This window comes from Pan paniscus, chromosome 13 (assembly GCF_029289425.2).
Source record: "Pan paniscus chromosome 13, NHGRI_mPanPan1-v2.0_pri, whole genome shotgun sequence".
In the NCBI taxonomy this organism is placed as follows: Eukaryota; Metazoa; Chordata; class Mammalia; order Primates; family Hominidae; genus Pan; species Pan paniscus.
Genome location: NC_073262.2, coordinates 118,667,618 through 118,687,683, shown reverse-complemented (window position 1 = coordinate 118,687,683; position 20,066 = coordinate 118,667,618). Strand labels below are relative to the sequence as shown.

Sequence of the window (20,066 nt, the reverse complement as noted above, 5' to 3'; positions counted from 1 at the left end):
AGGGCATGTTAGGTTCAGCCACAATGTTAGCAGGAAGCTGCCTCTCCTTTTGGTTTTGCTTTCTTCATGTCTGCGTACATTCTCAGGCAGGCTGTCTCTAGGTGTGGCAAAAGGCGAGTACTAACAAGAGTTACAGGTCAACACTCTAGCTGTTCTTAACTCTCCAATGAGAGAGTGCCTCTCAAGTCATGCCAGCAAAAACAGTATTAGTGGTGCCAGCAGGTCCCAGAGAGGATACTCATTAACTGACCCTGCCTGGTTATGTGTTCAGTCATTAACCAAAAACTGTAGAAATGAGGTTGCTCTGCTATGCATGGTCAGCCTGAGGAATGAGGAACTGTGGTCATCATCACTCAGACATGGACTGAGAACAGGCAAGAGGTACTTCCTCAAGTGGAAATCAATGTGATGTTACTAAAAACAGAGTAAAAAATGGTGTGCAGGCCATTGATACCACTCTACCTTGTTTTCCTGCTCATTATTCTTTACTAAATGTATTTACCTATTTTAGCATCTTGGAAGAAATAATTCAGATTGTAGGTTCTTTCTGGCGTTTCCCATCCTCACCGGCAACTAGTGTTAATAGTTTTGGGGGCATATCTTTTTCCTACATTTTAACCACAAATTTAGGATGCTATAAACACTATTCTGTATCTTGATGTTCTCAAATGAAGCAAATATCCTGGAGATATTTTCTTAACAGAGTCTAAAGAGATTTCTTCTTATTTTTTTATGGCTAATATGCCACTTTTATAAACCATAAGTAAGGAATGATTTATGTAACCATTTTCCAGCTGATGAGCATTTGGTTTGTTTCCAACCTTTTGTTATTACCAAAACCAAACTAAACACCTGCAGTAAGTAACATTTTCTGTACATCAGATAGTGTGTAGCCTAAATTGCAAGAGGTATAATTGCTAAGTCCAAAGCCAAATGCCTTTGTAATTTTAAGAGATATTGCCAAACTGCCCTTTAGAAAAGTTGTAGTTCCTTTATGAGTGAAATGTGTCCTCTTTCATGCATATGTAAGAAGTAATGAGAGTTTCTTTTCTTAAAATACATTTTTGAAATGAAATCACTGGCTTTTCTGATATTCGGTTGGCTAGAAAAAAAACACAGCTTGTCTTTAACATGGAAAAGAAGTGTTTCAGATACTTCTTGCTTTTGTTCTCTTAAGAATCGTTTCCTTTTCCAGTGGCCTTCACACTTTGGACCATGACTCATAGTAAGAAATTTTACATCTTGACCTAGTAAACACATATGTGTATGTGTGACTATAGGCAAAACAAAATTCGTGAAGCAAACATTCTTACTATGTATTGTGCACTCTGATTTTTCTTTCTTTCCTTTTTTTTTTTTTTTTGAGATGGAGTTTTGCTCCTGTTGCCCAGGCTGAAGTGCAATGGGGCGATCTTGGCTCACTGCAACCTCTGCTTCCTGGGTTCAAGTGATTCTTATGCCTCAGCCTCCTGAGTAGCTGGGGTTATAGGCACCCACCACCACGTCCAGTAGTTTTTTGTATTTTTAGTAGAGACGGGGTTTCACCATGTTGGTCAGGCTGGTCTCGAACTCCTGACCTCAGGTGATCCACCTGCCTCAGCCTCCCAAAGTGCTGGGATTACAGGCATGAGCCACCACACCCGGCTGATATTTTCAATTTTATTGTGGTCTACTCTGTTGTATTCTTTTTTTACACTTGCTGCTTATTACCTGCTAATTTTATTTCACTATTAGCATTGTGTTGTAATTTACAATTTGAAAGACATGGCTTTAGGTATCCTCTACAATAGAAGAGGAGGATGAATGTCAGAGATTGAGCACTCCTTTTTTTTAAATTTTAGCTCTCTTAAGAGACAAATTGAAGCTATTGGCTGTCGCTTGTTTACTTGACCAGTACAGGTACATGTGCAAGATACATCTGGAAATACTAAAATGAATCAGATACCATCCACACTCTGAGGGAGTCCACAACTAGTAGGGGAGCAAAGCATGAAAATAATCAGCTAGAGAGAGAAGGTGTTGGATATTCCAGTAAAGGTATTTGCAAGTGTGCAAGATAAAAGGAGCACAGAGGAGGGCAGCATCCTGGCAACATGTCTCAAAGGTGAACTCGAGTTTGGTGACATATGAGGAGGAGAAAGGAAGGCAAGTCAATGAGACATTTACTGTGTAAAGACACAGAAATTTGAGACACTGTGGCACTTTTGGGAACTACAAATAATTCTTTGTGATGATGGGTGGTGCAGCTAAATGGAAATTAATACCTTGGAACGGGAGTGGGAGTCACAAACGGCCTTAACTACCAGGGAGAGGAGTTTGAGGTGCATCAGGGGTTCCTACACTAGAGCCTGTGGCCCTGGGGCTCTGGGGCTGTGCATCCAGGAGGGCGCTTAAATCTGCAGGGTTATCACAACTAAGGCATTTCTTTGGAGGATCTTTTTACTCTTAATGGTTGAGAAGGAAAACATTTATATTCAAGTATGTATTACAAAGAAAAGCTCAAGAATGATGAGGATTTGGGAGTCATAGTTTGGGGGAGCATTATCTAGTTGTCCTTTGTTGGGAATATTTATGTACTAGGTTTAGTCCTATTACAAGTGTTTTTTGTTGTTGTTGTTGTTTTGTTTTTTTGTTTTTTTTTTGAGACGGAGTTTCGCTCTTGTTGCCCAGGCTGGAGTGCAATGGCACTATCGCAGTTCACCACAACCTCCGCCTCCTGGGTTCAGGCGATTCTCCTGCCTCAGCTTCCTGAGTAGCTGGGATTACAGGCATGCGCCACCATGCCCGGCTAATTTAGTATTTTTAATAGAGACGGGGTTTCTCTATGTTGCTCAGGGTGGTCTCGAACCCCCGACCTCAGGTGATCTGCCCACCTTGGCCTCCCAATGTGCTGAGATTACAGGCGTGAGCCACTGTGCCTGGCCTACAAGTTGTTTTTACATTAAGTGTCTTTTTTTTTTTTTTTTTGTAAGACACAGTCTCGCTCTGTCACCCAGGCTGGAGTGCAGTGGTGCAATTTCTGCTCACTGCAGCCTCCGCCTCCCGGGTTCAAGCAATTCTCCTGACTCAGCCTCCCATGTAACTGGGATTACAGGTGCACGCCACTGTGCCCGGCTAATTTTTTGTATTTTCAGTAGTGACGGGGTTTCACTGTGCTGGCCAGGCTGGTCTTGAACTCCTGACCTTGTGATCCGCCTGCCTCGGCCTCCCAGAGTGCTGGGATTACAGGCGTGAGCCACCACGCCTGGCCTACATTAAGTATCTTTGAATAACCCCAAATTCATTTTTTAACTAATGACCAATTTACAACATCTATGACTGTAGAATTTGGAATAACTTGTGAAGTTCACCATAATGGAATTTGACATATTTGACTCATATTCTGATTTTGATTAATTTTTCCATGGGCAATAGATATTTATTTTTTGAGAAAAGAAGTCAGTGGGGCTGGATGCAGTGGCTCACGCCTGTAATCCCAGCACTTTGGGAGGCTGAGGTGGGTAGATCACCTGAGGTCAGGAGTTCGAGACCAGCATGGGCAACATGGTGTAACCCCATCTCTACTAAAAATACAAAATTTAGCCAGGTGTGGTGTCACACACCTGTAATCTTAGCTATTCGGGGGGCTGAGGTATGAGAATCACTTGAATCTGGGAGGTAGAGGTTGGAATGAGACTCTGTACCCCCTCCAAAAAAAAAAAAAAGAAAAGAAAAAAGAACTTAGTGACCTTATTTAACCTACTATCTCAGTTATTTCCTACTTTTCTTTTTTTTTCTTTTTTTTTTTGAGATGGAGTTTCACTCTTGTTGCCCAAGTTGGAGTGCAATGGTGCGATCTCGGCTCACTGCAACCTCCACCTCCTGGGTTCCAGTGATTCTCCTGTCTCAGCCTCCTGAGTAGCTGGGATTACAGGCACCTGCCACCATGCCCAGCTAAAATTTTTGTATTTTTAGTAGAAATGGGGTTTTACCATGTTGGCCAGGCTGGTCTCGAACTCCTGACCTCATGTGATCCACCTGCCTCAACCTCCCAAAGTGCTGGGATTACAGGCATGAGCCACTGCACCCAGCCTATCTCAGTCATTTCTTTCATAAGAGTCTAAAGGTCATCCAAATAGAACTGGGAGAAAAACAATACACCAGGAAGTAACTTGAAAAACACAAGTTTACCAGTTGAAAAGTGTGGATTAAAAAAATATATATTTTTGCTGATTTCTTTAGTATCTTTTCAACATTCTGATTCCTTCCATTTTTTAGGGAAGCTAGAGATTGCATTTTTAAGAGGCAATAGAGAAGGTCTTTTTCTACAACCTTAGATAACAGGCACTGAAAAAGAAAAATTACACAAATATAGGTTGAGCATCCTGATCTGAAAACTCAAAATCCAGAATGCTCCAAAATCTGAAAATTTTTGAGCACCAATAGGATGCTCAAAGGAAATGCTTTTTGGAGCATTTCAGATTTTGGATTTTCAGATTAGGGATGCTAAACCAGGTAGTATATGCAAATATTCCAAAATCTGAACAGATTTGGCCGGGCCCGGTGGCTCACACCTGTAATCCCAGCACTTTGGGAGGCCGAGGCAGGCAGATCACGAGGTCAGGAGATCGAGACCATCCTGGCTAACACGGTGAAACCCCGTCTCTACTAAAAATACAAAAAACTAGCTGGGCACGGTGGTGGGTGCCTGTAGTCCCAGCTACTCGGGAGGCTGAGGCAGGAGAATGGCGTGAACCCAGGAGGTGGAGCTTGCAGTGAGCCGAGATCGTGCCACTGCACTCCAGCCTGGGTGACAGAGTGAGACTCCCATCTCAAAAAAAAACAAAACAAAACAAAATCAGAACAGATTTGAAATCCAAAGCACTTCTGGTTCCAAGCATTTTGAATAAGGCATACTCAATTTGTAAAATGTTCAGTTGAGGCTGGGTGTGCTGGATCATGCCTGTAATCCCAGCACTTTGGGAGGCTGAGGCGGGCAGATCATCTGAGGTCGGGAGTTTGAGACCAGCCTGGCCAACATGCTGAAACCCCATCTTTACTAAAAATACAAAAATTAGCCGGGCGTGATGGCGCACTCCTATAAACCCAGCTATTCGGGAGGCTGAGGCAGGAGAATCACTTGAACCCAGGAAGCAGAGGTTGCGGTGAGCCGAGATCATGCCACTGCATTCCAGCCTGGGTGACAGAGCGAGAATCTGTCTGAAAAACACAAAAAACAAAAACAGAGCATTCGTAAACTGTGAGACAGTTGGAGTCTCTGAAAGAGACATGAGAAACAGGGACGGAAAAAAATTTGAAGACACTGGGTGAAAATTTTCCAAATTTGATAAAAACTATAAACCTATAGATCCAAGAAGCTCAACAAACCACAGTACAAGAAACATGAAGAAAAGTGTACAAGGCACATCATAATCATATTGCTGAGAACCAGTGCTAAAGAGAAAGTCTTAAAAGCAGCTGGAGGAAAAAGACACATTGTATACAGAAGCAGATTTCTCATCAGCACCAATGCAAGTTAAAAGTTAGTGGTGTAACATCTTTAAAGTGCCAACAGAAAAAACCATGCCAACCTGGAATTCTTTATCCATTGAAATATCTTTCAAAAAGAAAGATGAATTAAAGACTTTTTCAAACATATAAAATCTGCAAGAATTATCACCAGCAGACCTATGCTAAAATAAATGTTAAAGGAAGTCCATTATTTACTAAATAATCTGGTTTTTGCCAGCTGATTTCAAATACCTTTGATTGAAAGAGTTTTCCTAATTAGTTGTATAAGTTAATTTTCTCACATTAAATTATCCTATATTTGGTTTTGAGGATCTTGTCATTAGAAATTCTAAGCCACAGTGTCTATCTACACAAGACCCCATACTTCATTTATTTTTGAGATGGAGTCTTATTCTGTTGCCCAGGCTGGAGTGCAGTGGTGTGATAACAGCTTACTGCAAACTCCACCTCCCAGGGTCAAGCGATTCTCCTGCCTCAGCCTCCTGAATAGCTGGGATTACAGATGCCTGCCACCATGCCCGGTAATTTTTGTATTTTTAGTAGAGATGGGGTTTCGCCATGTTGGCCAGGCTGGTCTTGAACTCTTGACCTCAGGTGATCCCGCCTTGGCCTCCCAAAGTGCTGGGATTATAGGTGTGAGCCACTGCACCTGGCCTCCTTTGTTATTTAAAATTGATGTTAAAAATAACCACAGGCTTGAAATCCTTAAAATTACCAATTTGTTTTCCTTTGTAATCAAAGTTCTTCAAAGTATTCCTCTTACATAGTGATTTGGGGAGCCTTATCTCGGTCTATGCCATGTGAGATTTGCTTGATCATCAGCTGTGGCTTGGATTTAATATTGAAGGACATAGTTTTTTCTTCATTGTTTAGACAGAAGCTCAACAAGACAGACTCCACAGCAAGAAGTCTCTTGTGGAATTCTGTCAGGTAGTTGGCACACTTGTGAGCTTGATGAACAAGAGAAATATTCAACAGAAGCTGATTGTCATGTTTATGTTTTGTCTTTCAAAGGCATTCTGGAGCTGCAAGAGCAGGTGTTTACAACCTCACCAAATCTTTAGCTTTGGAATGGGCCTGCAGTGGAATACGGATCAATTGTGTTGCCCCTGTAGGTAAACGATCTATATTGAAATTTATTGCCAAATTATGCTTTCTGATTCCATTTGTGATGTTGATAGAGGTATTTGGTAATATGCAAGTATAGCATAAAAGATTGACTTTAAAACATAGATAAAATGGAAAGTCTAATTTTCTTTTTTTTTTTTTTTTTGAGATGGAGTCTCTGTTGCCCAGGCCAGAGTGCAGTGGCATGATCGTGGCTCACTATAACTTCCACCTCCAAGGCTCAAGTGATTCTTGTGCCTCAGCCTCCTAAGTAGCTGGGACTACAGGCACATGCCACCATGCCCAGCTAATTTTTTGTATTTTCGTGGAGACGGGTTTTCACCATATTGCCCTGGGTGGTCTCGAACTCCTGAGCTCAGGAGATCTGTCCGCCATGGCCTCTCAAAGTGCTGGGATTACAGACGTGAGCCACTGCACCCGGCCCAGAAGGTCTAATTATCATTATGGAAGTACTCTTTGATTTACAGCCAGATTGTCAAGAATGTTAAACCAGTGATTCTTGATTCTGGCTTTTTTTTTTTTTAGAAGGAGTCTTGCTCTGTTGCCCAGGCTGGAGAGTAGTGGCACGATCTTGGCTCACTGCAACCTCTGCCTCCTGGGTTCAAGTGATTCTCCTACCTCAGCCTCCCGAGTAGCTGGGACTACAGGCACGTGCCACCACCCCTGGCTAATTTTTGTATTTTTAGTAGAGACGGGGTTTCACTGTGTTAGCCAGGAGGGTCTCGATCTCCTGACTTCGTGATCCACCCACGTCTGCCTCCCAAAGTACTGGGATTACAGGTGTGAGCCACCGCGCCCAGCCTATCTATAGATCTTATCTCTGTAATATCAGTAGGTGTTATCTGTGCCACTCAATGAAGACTATGCATGACTGACTTCAAGCATGAAGTTAGTAATCTCATCTCTGACAAAGGTGTTGCTACTAATACTAATTCATGTTTGCCTTCCAGAGACTTTTTTGGTTAAATGATCAAATTTTAATACTTCTAGATTTTATCCTCTTTAAATAAAAGGCAACATATTGTGTAATTGGAAACCAATATATCTCTCCAGTATCATTTGAAGTTATTAAAACTGCCACATTTTCTCATTTTATTTTAACTTCTCTTTCCTCCCCTTCTCTCCATAATTTAACAGTTTGAATCCATTACAAATAGCTGTATCCTGTGAGATACAGTTTTTTTTTTTTAAATGTTTGAGACAAGGTCTTGCTGTGTTGCCCAGGCTGAAGTGCAGTAGTGCAATCACGGCTCACTGTAGCCTCGAACTCCTGGGTGCAAGCGATCCTCCCAACTCAGCCTCCTGAGTAGCTGGGACCACAGGCATGTACCACCATGCCCAGCTAATTCTTTTTTATATTTTTTGTAGAGACATAGTCTCCCTATTTTGCCCAGGCTGGTCTCAAACTCCTAGGCTCACGCAATCCTCCAGCTTCACCCTCGCAAAGTGCTGGGATTACAGGCATGAGCCACTGCACCTGGCCTGGGATACAGTTTTTGAGTAATTTTCCTGACCTTAGAAAGCCAGTGAAAGATACATTTAAAAATTCCTAAATAATGAAAATTTTAGTTTATTGGTATTGGATTCAAATGCTTTATTTGCGATTTCAATCTAGGTAAAAAGCCAAGAAAATATTGCATTTTTCTAAGTCTCATGTAGCCATTGCCCAGTCTTCTCTTGTAAAGCAGAGAAGCCAAATGGAAACTAAAATAGACAGAGTCCCCTGTCCCATTGTTCCCAGTTAAGTGCCTCTTTCATTTACTTACACAATCATGACCTTCAGAAAACAAGTCTTTCATGAAAAAATCCAGGGCATGGTTAGGAGGAAGAGGAGGTCACAAAATAACTATTCAGATCATCCATTTGTGGATGGTGGGGACTGTACTTCTTTGACAACATGGAGGAAATTTAATATCAGCACTGTTAACTTTTTTTTGACTTAAGCTACTTAATGTTTGAAATGCCAGTAGAGTATCTTGATATCTTTATAATTAAAATTTAATATAATACACTTTATTTTGTCCCTGTTTTATTTTTCAACACAGGGAGTTATTTATTCCCAGACTGCTGTGGAGAACTATGGTTCCTGGGGACAAAGCTTCTTTGAAGGGTCTTTTCAGAAAATCCCCGCTAAACGAATTGGTGTTCCTGAGGAGGTAAGGTATATTTCCAGCATTGATTAGAATTGCTCTGCGTTATACTTTGGAATTTGTAATTCAGTGTCATTTTTATGCGGTCTGGACGACATTCTTTCTCCCACTGCCAGCAGAACATTTCCCCTGTTCTTTCTGGCTGTCAGGGATATTCTGGTTGTGCTTTGGCTACTGACAGCAATCTGTACTTGAGAGTGAATGCGGTATAAATTAATAACAGCATTTTTTTTGTTAGTTTGTTTTACTGTATTTTCAGCTACATTATTTTATTACATGGCATTTGTTGGTACACAGGACCCTAAGCAAATCGGACAATTATGGCCATATGAAGTTCCACATGAGATTTCGGTTAAGGTTGAAGTCTGTAAAATCAGCAGCTTTCCAAATTGCCAGCAGCGGTCTTTTTTTTTTTTTTTTTTTTTTTGCTTGAGACAGTGTATCACTCTGTTACGGGCTAAGTATAGTGTCACGATCATAGCTCACTGCAGGCTTGAACTCCCACCTTGGCCTCCCAAAGTGCTGGGATGATGATGATGACGATGATGAAGACGATGACTTTTTTGACAGAGTCTCTTTGTCGCCCAGGCTGGAGTGCAGTGGCGTGATCTTGGCCCACTGGAACCTCCACCTCCTGGGTTCAAGCAATTCTCCTGCCCCAGCCTCCCGAGTAGCTGGAATTACAGGTGTATGCCACCACACCTGACTGATTTTTGTGTTTTTAGTAGAGGCGAAGTTTCACCATGTTGGCTAGGCTGGTCTCGAACTCCTGACCTTAAGTGATACGCCCACCTCAGCCTCCCAAAGTGCTGGGATTACATGTGTGAGCCGCCACACCTAGCTTTGCATCAGTCTTGAAATGTAATTTTTTTTTTTTTTTTTTTTTTAAGAAAACGAGGCCAGGCACAGTGGCTCATGCCTGTAATCCCAGCACTTTGGGAGGCCAAGGCAGGCGGATCACGAGGTCAGAAGATCGAGACCATCCTGGCTAACACGGTGAAACCCCGCCTCTACTAAAAATACAAAAAAATTACCTGGGTGTGGTGGCGGGCACCTGTAGTCCCAGCTACTGGGGAGGCTGAGGCAGGAGAATGGTGTGAACCCAGGAGGCGGAGCTTGCAGTGAGCTGAGATTGCGCCACTGCACTCCAGCCTGGGCGACAGAGCAAGACTCTATCTCAAAAAATAAAATAAAATAAAATAAAAAGAGAAAAGGATGTCTTTCCCACAATAATAAAAATGAAAATAACTAGTAGTAAACTTACCTCTAAATGAAAAAAAAAAATCACCTGCCTCCTTAGGGCAGTAGGCAGTGCGTCAGTTTCATAAATGAAAAAAACAAAACAAAACAAAAAGCCCCTTTTTCTGTGGAGCAGCAAAAAGACCAGATTAGGGGCATATAATATGCCTTGATGGGGAGAACCAATTTTATTAAAAAGTCAGGTTTCCCTAAATTAATTTATAAATTTAATATCTTTTGGGAATTTAACACGCTGATTCTATCAAAAATATGTATGCAAAAATTGCTAAAAATGTTTTGAAAATGAATAATGAGAGGATTACCCTTCATGGTATAATGAAACCATGAAGCTATATTTATTTATGTACTGTGTATTTACATACTATGAAGCTATATTTATTTACAGCATCTGGTGCTGGTAATGAAACATATTAAAAATAGTAGAACAGAACAGATTCTTGAATTGGAACCATATGTGGGAGTTTATGGAGTCAAAGTAGCATTTCAATCTGTAAGGAAAGGATAAAACACTCAGCAAAGTGTTGGGGGCATTTGGCCGTTTAGTAATAAATTAGACTCCCTATCCTGTATTATATACAAAATAACTTTCAGATTTATTGAAGTGATAATTATAAAAGCAAGCCCATGAAACTCTTTAAAAGAGTTATCATGCTTAGAACTAGCTTTTATTATCAGTTTGGTGAATGTCTTTCCAGAAATGTACTATGCATGCATTAAAAATTTGTATTTGTTGACTTTTTTTTTTTTTTTTTTTCCTGAGACGTAGTTATACTCTTCTTGCCCAGGCTGGAGTGCGGTGGCACGATCTCGGCTCACCACCGCCTCTACCTCCTGGGTTTAAGCGATTCTCCTGCCTCAGCCTTCAGAGTAGCTGGGATTACAGGCATGCGCCACCACGCCTGGCTAGTTTTGTAGAGACAGGGTTTCTTCATGCTGGTCAGGCTGGTCTTGAACTCCTGACCTCAGGTGATCCACCTGCCTCAACCTCCCAAAGTGCTGGGATTATAGGCGTGAACTACCACGCCTGGCCTATTTATTGACTTTTTTACGAAAACAGAATTTACTCTGTTATTTTCTGAAACTTGTTATGGGTATACTATAATATAATAAAATCCCATTATGATTTGGATTTTATTTATATTTTTGTTCTTGCAGTAATTCTGCAATGAACATTATGAATATAATCATGTACTCTTGGGTGAGGGGATATGTTTCTAGAAACAGAGTTCCTGAACCAAAATAGACTTGCATTGTATTTTGGAAGATACTGTTAAATCAAACATTTGATGAGCCATGTTAACCAAGGTCTTTGGATTTGTATTCTGAAAACTAAGAGTAATATTTAATGAATTTTAATCAAGGGAATTATATTACATTTTTATTTTGGATAGAATACTTTGTTTGGGAGGCTAGGCACAGTGGCTCACACCTGTAATCCCAACACTTTGGAAGCCTGAGGCAGGTGGATCACTTTAGGTAGGAGTTCAAGATCAGCCTGGCCAACATGGCGAAACCCTGTCTATACTAAAAAATACAAAAATTAGCCAGGCATGGTGGCATGTGCCTGTAGTCCCAGTTACCTGGGAGGCTGAAGCAGGGCAATTGCTTGAACCCGGGACATGGAGGTTGCAGTGAGCAGAGATTGTGCCACTGCACTCCAGCCTGGGTGACAGTGAGACGCCTTCTCAAAAAAAAAAAAAAAAAAAAAAAAAAATATATATATATATATATACGTGTGTGTGTATATATATATACGTATGTGTATATATATACACGTATGTGTGTATATATATACGTATGTGTATATATATACACGTATGTGTGTATATATACGTATGTGTATATATATACACGTATGTGTGTATATATACGTATGTGTATATATATACACGTATGTGTGTATATATATACGTATGTGTGTATATATACACGTATGTGTGTATATATATACGTATGTGTGTATATATATACGTATGTGTATATATATATATACTTTATGTGGTTTACATTATCTATATTTGCTGCATTAGAAATTAAAACCAAAATTTAAGAAATATTATTAATTCATTTTAAAATAGTAATAAAGGAGTACATGTTAACATAAATAACATTTACTTTAAAATAGCTACATTTAAAAAAAGAAACAAAAACTTTTTTTTTTTTTTTGGTTCAAGCGATTCTCCTGCCTCAGCCTCCTGAGTAGCTGGGATTAACAGTCATGCACCAGCATGCCCAGCTAATTTTTGTATTTTTAATAGAGACAGTGTTTCACTAAGTTGGCCATGCTGGTTCGAATTCCTGGCCTCAGGTGATCCACCTGCCTCGGCCTCCCAAAGTGCTGGGATTACAGGCGTGAGCCACCGCACCTGGCCGGTTTTTTGTGTTTTTGAGGGAGTGTGGTATACAGATTGTTAGAGGTTGTGACTCCTTGGGTGGGATGGTTGTTGTCTGGATGGCATTTCAGAAAGGAGCTCATTGGAGCTAGTCTCTTTTTGATGGGCTAACTTTAACAAACATGTTCATTGGCTGAGTTGTCACTACTGGATCAAACAGGGTTAAAACCAGCTCTGTTGCTTGTTACCATGTCTCAGTACAATCTGTCTTTTCACAGTAATGTGGGACCTTTTAAATAGTGAATTCTATACCAGCCCTGTCCAATAGAAATATACTAATAGTCACATTTGTAATTTTAAACTTTCCAGGAGCCACATAAAGTAAAAAGAGGTGAAATTAATTTTAATAATATATTTGACTTACCCTAATACATCCAAAACATCGTCATTTCAACATGTAATCAACATGGAAAATTGAGATGATTTTCTTCACCCCTTGGAGCATCCAGGATTAATGAGATATTTTACATTATTTTTCCCATACTCAGTCTTCAAAATCCAGTGTGTGTTCTATACTTACAGCACGTCTCAATTTGGACCAGTCATATTGAAAGTGTTTGAGTAGGCGACTATGTCTAATGGCCTCGTTTTAGATAGTGCAGCACTGTACTAGCTGCTGGGAATACAAGGATGGAGAGAAGGCTTGGCTGCTCTCCAAGCTCTTAGAGTCTCAAGGAGGTATAGCCTTGTGAATATAGGACCAGGACTGGGATGAGGCAAGCAAGGCATGGACACAAAATTTAAGGACCCACTCCCTCTGAGGCAAGATTTTGCACTTGTGCAAACCTGAGAGTGAATACCTTCTTAAATCTTGCACCCTCGACACCTTACTTGCCTCACCCTAGTCCTGGCCCTGCCTGGGGGCCTTTTAAACTGCAGATTCTGGGACCCCAACCCCAGAGCTTACAATTGCAGTGATCCTGGAAGGATCTAGGAATCTGAAGTCTCCGTAAGCATCCCTAGTGATTCTAATGCAGGTGTTTTGGATCATCACCCTTTGAGAAACTCTGCTTCTTCCCACAGCCTCAAGTGAGAGCTCCTTTACAAGTCAGTGAAATAACTTCCTTCTGTTTGGGTTGGGAGTAGATGTTGCTGAACTCATCAGTTCCCTATTTGAATTTTTAAGGAGTACAGTGGGAGTCTGAAGTGCCTTTGGTTTATTTTTATTTTTTTTTTGAAATGGAGTCTCACTCTGTCACCCAAGCTGGAATGTAGTGGTGCAGTCTCGGCTCACTGCAACCTCCTAGGCCCAAGCAATCCTCCCACCTCAGCCTCCTAAGGAGCTGGGACCACAGGTGCCCGCCACTGTGCCTGGCTAAGTTTTTGAAGTTCCTCTTGTAGAGAGCTCCTTTGAATGTGTGTTGCTGGGCTTTTGGCCTGACAGGACCACAGAATGAACAAACCAGAATGCTAGTTTATTGCTAAACAGACACATTGACTATTTCAGGGACCAAAATATAAAAGGCACGAGGTAGTGATGGAAAATGGGGTTGTGGAGGACAATGAAAGGCACAGAAGGAAGTGAATTGTTTGAAATGGGAAAGAGCAGAGTTGAAGCACTGAGTTCACTTATGGCTTCTTGACGTCATGTAGCTTGCTTGACATCGTCTAAGGCTCCCTCATACCTTGCCACCTTTACCCTAGTCACCTACCTGATTTCGGTGATGCTCAGGTAGAAAGGGAAGTTGTAGGAAAAGAAAGTTGTCTATGTACTGTGAGGTTGTGGTGCACATGCACACACTGTTGGATTCATGTTACAATCATGGGCTTTGAGATGTCTTTACTGGGGAATGTGAGGGGGTTAGAAATGGGGAGTATTTGCTTTTACCTATGCACATGTGTGTTTCTGTTTCCAGGTCTCCTCTGTGGTCTGCTTCCTACTGTCTCCTGCAGCTTCCTTCATCACTGGACAGTCGGTGGATGTGGATGGGGGCCGGGGTCTCTATACTCACTCGTATGAGGTACCAGGTGAGCAGCTGAGGAATGAGCAGTCACCAGCTTTATGCTGTGTCATGTTCAGGGGTTTAAAATTTATTATAAGTAGTTACTTAAGAGATGAGGGTGCCCTCTTATAGAACATCAAAATGTACAAAATGTTTATATTCATGATGTGATTTTTTTAATGAAATATTCCTTGTCACAGAAAATATCTAACTATCTTTATTATAGAACTTAGCTTTTTGTGCATGCATAGGTTGGTGGAATTTGAACCCTGAAAAATATTCTCAGTATGAGTATATGTTTCGAAAGAGGAGACAGAAAAGAGGCAAGAGCATGTTATAGTTTTAAAGATTTAATTCCATTTTGTTCCTCCAGTAAATGGCTTACATATCTGAGCAGAAGAATCAGGCCTGCTAGGTGGGGTGGGGTGCTATGGTGCTATTTTGTGCTCTCTTTGAGATATAAATTGAATGAAGGCATATGAAATTTCTGTATTCATCATTTTTGATGTACAAAAACAGAAATTTGGCCGGGTATGGTGGCTCATGCCTGTAATCCCAGCACTTTGGGAGGCTGAGGCAAGTGGATGACTTGAGGTCAGGAGATAGAGACCAGCCTGGTTAACACAGTGAAACCCCGTCTCTACTAAAAAATACAAAAAAATTAGCCAGGCTTGGTGGCGGGTGCCTGTAGTCCCAGCTACTTGGGAGGCTGAGGCAGGAGAATGGTGTGAACCTGGGAGGCGGAGGTTGCAGTGAGCTGAGATTGTGCCACTGCACTCTAGCCTGGGCAACAGAGTGAGACTCTTATCTCAAAAAAAAAAAAAAAAAAAAAAAAAAATATATATATATATATATATATAAACAGTTAGTCGGGTGTGGTGGCGGGCACCTGTAGTCTCAGCTACTTGGGAGGCTGAGGTAGGAGAATCGCTTAAACCCAGGAGGCGGAGATTGCAGTGAGCCCAGATCATGCCACTGCACTCCAGCTTGGGAGATAAAGCAAGACTCTGTCTCAAGAAAAAAACCCAGAAGTTTTATAAGTTTAAATCAAATATTGATATTACATGTAAATGCCTTTACGTGTGTGTGTGTGTGTGTATCTCATGACTAGATAACAGAACTTTGCGGTTCGAAGGGTCCTAAAAGATCACAAAGTCCAGTATCCTGGTTTTATAAACAACAAAACAAATCCACAGAAGTTAAAAGGTTTATCTAAGCTAATAACTCTAAATCACTCCAAAAATGTAGTAAAGGGTATAAAATGCAAATGTATTGAATTTCTGTTGTTAAAGATAATTAAGTGGCTACTAGCAAATTAATATATGGTTGATGTAACCCAGGTGAATCTGAATTTCATATCAAGGACCCAGGGTCTACGTACTCTTTCAGGTGCTGACAGTCTGATCAAGGCTTAAGGCCTTTTTTGCGTTAATAAATGATTGGTGTATGTGAGAGGCGAGCAAAAACTCAAACTGGTTTTCCTCTGCTCTCACAACGCAACAACCATTAGCACAGAAGACTTCTGTGACCAGTTGTTTGGGGTTACTTCCCCCGCACAGCAACCAAGCAAGCAGTTCTGCAGCACACCCCAGCTGGGCGTCCTCTCATTCAGTTCTGACACTGGAGATAGGGTCAGATCCCACAGGCTGAGGGCTCAGTCCCACAAGATGCCCCCTGCTTTGGACACCATCACAAGTCTGGGCCTCTAAAACTTCTGACTGACTAGCTTCAAGTTGGGGTTCCCACGACCCCCTCTTTGGGTTGGAGTAATTTGCTAGAGCAGCTCACACAACTCAGGAAAACACTTTGATTTACTGGTTTATGATAAAGGATATTACAGGAGATACAGCCGAAGAGGTGCACAGGGCAAGGCATGTGAGAGGGGGCACATAGCTTCTGTGCCCCACCACCTGCCAGGAACCTTCATGTGTTCAGCTATCTGGAAGCTCTTGAACCCAGTCCTTTGGGTTTTTATGGAGGCTTCATTACATAGGCATGGTTGATTAAACCATCAGCCACTGGTGATCAACTTAACTTTCAGCCCCTCTTACCTCCCCAGAGGTTGTGGGGTGGGTATGGGCTGAAGGTCCCAACCCTGTAATCATGCCTTGGTCTGTCTGGTGACCAGCCCCTATACTGAAGCTAACTAGGGGCTGCCAGCCATCAGTCAATCATTAACATATAAGAACACATCACTTTGGAGAGTCTAGGATAGGAGTTGTATGTGGGAGATGGGGTTGAAGACCAAATGTATGTTTCACAATATCACAGTATAGAGCTTTAATTTTACTTATTATTTCCCCTCCCACATGTATTTCATTACTAATAACATCAATGTGGTGATGTCCATAGGATGCTGTGGTTTTAAGGGTCTTGGTTGGAAAGAAGAAATACCTACATGGTTTTGCCATATTGTTTTCTGAAAAAAATTCCAAGTAGTGAGGGTGGAGAGAATCTTTCCACTTCTCTCACAGTAGACTTCAGTCACTATTTCTTGTCGCAGGTTACACTGTTTTACCTTTAGAAGGGAAAGAAATTTCAAATAGCTTCTTCCTTAGGCCTTCAGTGACATGATTTTCTTTTGTAATTCTAACACTTTTTATCATTAAAAATATTTTTTTAAGTTTTTGAGGAAAGCGGGTACATCTATCTTTTAAGAATATACTGCCCCCCGAATAATGAGATTATTCAGCCTTTCATTATGGTGTTTTCTTTTAAGATTGGCAGCTCCAAAGTGAGAATGCCTAAGATGGAAACTTGGCTCTACCCTTATTAGCTGTATGATTGTGAGAAAGTTAATTTCTATAAGCCTCTATTTTGTTCCTATATGCAGGGACACATACAGTATTTATTTCATAGAGCTGTTGGGAGGATTAAATTAGATAAGGGACTTTTTCTTTTCTTTTTTTTTTTTTTTTGAGACAGAGTCTCACTCTTGTTGCCCAGGCTGGAGTGCAGTGACATGATTTCGGCTCACTGCAATCTCTGCCTCCCAGGTTCAAGCAATTCTCCTGCCTCAGGATCCAGAGTAGCTGGGATTACAGGTGCCCGACACTACGCCCCACTAATTTTTTTGTAGTTTTAGTAGAGATGGAGTTTCACTATGTTGGCCAGGCTAGTCTCGAACTCCTGACCTCAGGTGATCTGCCTGCCTCGGCCTCCCAAAGTGCTGGGATTACAGGCATGAGCCACTGTGCCCGGCCTTAGATAATGCACATTTAAATCCCTATGTCAGGGGCTGGGCACCATGGCTCACACCTGTAATCTCAGCACTTTGGGAGGCAAAGGTGGGCCAATTGCTTGATCCCAGGAGTTCAAGACCAGCCTGGGCAACCTGGCGAAACTCCGTCTCAACAAAACATTTAAAAAATTAGCCTGACGTGGTGGCATGTGCCTGTACTTGGGAGGCTTAGGTGGGAGGATCACTGGAGCCCGGGAAGTCGAGGTTGCAGTGAGCCATGATTGCACAACTGCACTCCAGCCTGGGTGACAGAGCGAGACCCTGTCTCAAAAAATAAAAATTAAAAAAATAAAGTCATTTGTCGAATTGGATGCTTTTAGTCACAACTCAAAATGGGCTCATCAGTAAAGGAATTCGCTGGCACATAACTGAAAAACAGGTAAGACTTGACTTAGTAGCTCACTGATCTCATCAAGGACAAGTTTTTCCCCTGTTTCCTGTTTTTGCCTCCATGGTGTTGGCTCTATCTTAAGGCAGGCTCTCCTCATTGCAGGATGGCTGCCTGCTGTTTCTATGTGTAAGGCTGATACTTCTGTGTTCATACCCAGATGCACAGAGAGAGAGAGGGCTGGAGGAGTGACTTTGTTCCAGAATTTCTAACAAAATTCTGAGATCCACTCTATATTCGATCAACTTATGCAAATGTCCATTTCCAACCAATAACTGTGGCGGGGTTATAGTGCACTGACTGACTTAGACCACATGCCTTGGTGCCAAGCTTCCCTGGCACCTTCTAGATCCTTAAATGGAAACAAGCTGTTGGAAAGAAGAGATGGGGACCTGGATGCTGGAGAGGCAAGTAGCAGTGCCTGGTACAAAGTAAGGACACTATTTTTAAATTGTGATTATTAAGGAGACACTATTTCTTGACGATCCACAGTATGCGAAGCACTGCACACATGGTGTCATATTTAACCCTCACAACTTTAAAAGGTGGATATTGTTATATCCTTTAATAGAGGAGGAAACTGAGGCTCAGGAAGAGACATGTGCCCAAATTCAGGAAAGCTAACGTGTGGCAGACCTGAGATTCAAATTGAAGTCTTTTCTCAAATGTTTGCCCTAAGGATTTATTTTTTGGTGCTGAGAAAATGTGTGAACCAGGGAAATTAACAAGAGGATTTGGTGGGAATGAAGAGGGCAAATGAGATTTGCAAGTGACAGGAGGCTTTCCACTTCTTTAACAGATCATGACAACTGGCCCAAGGGAGCAGGGGACCTTTCTGTTGTCAAAAAGATGAAGGAGACCTTTAAGGAGAAAGCTAAGCTCTGAGCTGAGGAAACAAGGTGACCTCCATCCCCCAGTGCCTTCACATCTTGAGGATATGCTTCTGTACTTTTTAAAAGCTTATAGTTGGTATGGAAAACATTTTTCTGATTTTTAAGTGTTATTAATTATATCTATGGAAAAACTATTCCTGAAATATATACAGTCTTATGTCCCAATCAGAGTCTTTTAACCTATGATTTAAAAATGTATAAGTAACAGAAATTAACATATTTTAATGATTTTACTTTTTATTTCTAAGAAAAGTATTTGAAAAATGGAATAATTTTAAATCAATGATAATTCTAGGGATCATGAACTCCCAGAAGATTTTATTATTTAATTGTAAAGGTAGAGGCCAGACGCAGTGGCTCATGCCTGTAATTCCAGCACTTTGGGAGGCCGAGGTAGGCGGGTCAGTTGAGGTCAGGAGTTCAAGACCAGGCTGGCCAACATGGTAAAACCCTGTCTCTACTGAAAAACAACAAAAACAAAAACACAAATTAGTCGGGTGTGGTGGCACACACCTGTAGTCCCAGGTACTTGGGAGGCTGAGGCAGGAGGATCGCTTGAACCCAGGAAGCAGAAGTGAGCTGAGATCATGCTACTGCAGTCCAGCCTGGGCTACAGAGTGAGACTGCATCTCAAAAAAAACCCAAAAAACAAAAACAAACAACAACAACAAAATTATAAAGGTAGAAAATAAATCTAAATTGTGTCATAATTAAGATTATTAAAATTAGAATTATACAATGACTTATTTTTGGTGGCAAATACTTTTGGAGCAATAAAGCCTTATGGTAATTATTGATGTGTAGTTTCTTTTGTTCATGAAGTCAAATTTGTATAAATTCTCTTAATTCAAAGAAAAAGTTTTATGTGATTTATTTTTGGCAGTGCCTGATTTGTGTCTTGATTTTCTGTCCAAAGTATTCCCTTGTTTCCATGTATCTCCTTTTGTAGGCAAAAACAAAATTTCAATTGCATGCAAATGTATTAGGGTTCCATATTCTGCCTTCCGTGGCTCCAGTCTGATAGTTAGACCCTTATTGAAGAAATGCCTTTAGCAGATTGAATATGTTCATTCTTTGTCTTAATCAAAGTTCTTTCAAGTATCTGAGGTGAAGTAGCTATTTTCTTTTTTTTATCATTAACACTCACTTTATTTATTTA

At 41.1% G+C, this 20,066-nt stretch overlaps 1 protein-coding gene across 1 annotated transcript in view; it reads left to right on the top strand.

The window, feature by feature from the left end:
- Positions 1-19,700, top strand: part of PECR (peroxisomal trans-2-enoyl-CoA reductase) — a 43,376-nt gene extending 23,676 nt beyond the window's left edge. Inside the window, exons 5-8 of the mRNA XM_003816790.7 lie at positions 6,526-6,622; positions 8,685-8,795; positions 14,299-14,410; positions 18,814-19,700. Of these exons, the coding sequence (XP_003816838.1) occupies positions 6,526-6,622; positions 8,685-8,795; positions 14,299-14,410; positions 18,814-18,899 (406 nt within the window). The 3' untranslated portion in view covers positions 18,900-19,700. The remainder of the gene's footprint in view (positions 1-6,525; positions 6,623-8,684; positions 8,796-14,298; positions 14,411-18,813) is intronic.
- The last annotated feature ends 366 nt before the right edge of the window (positions 19,701-20,066 follow it).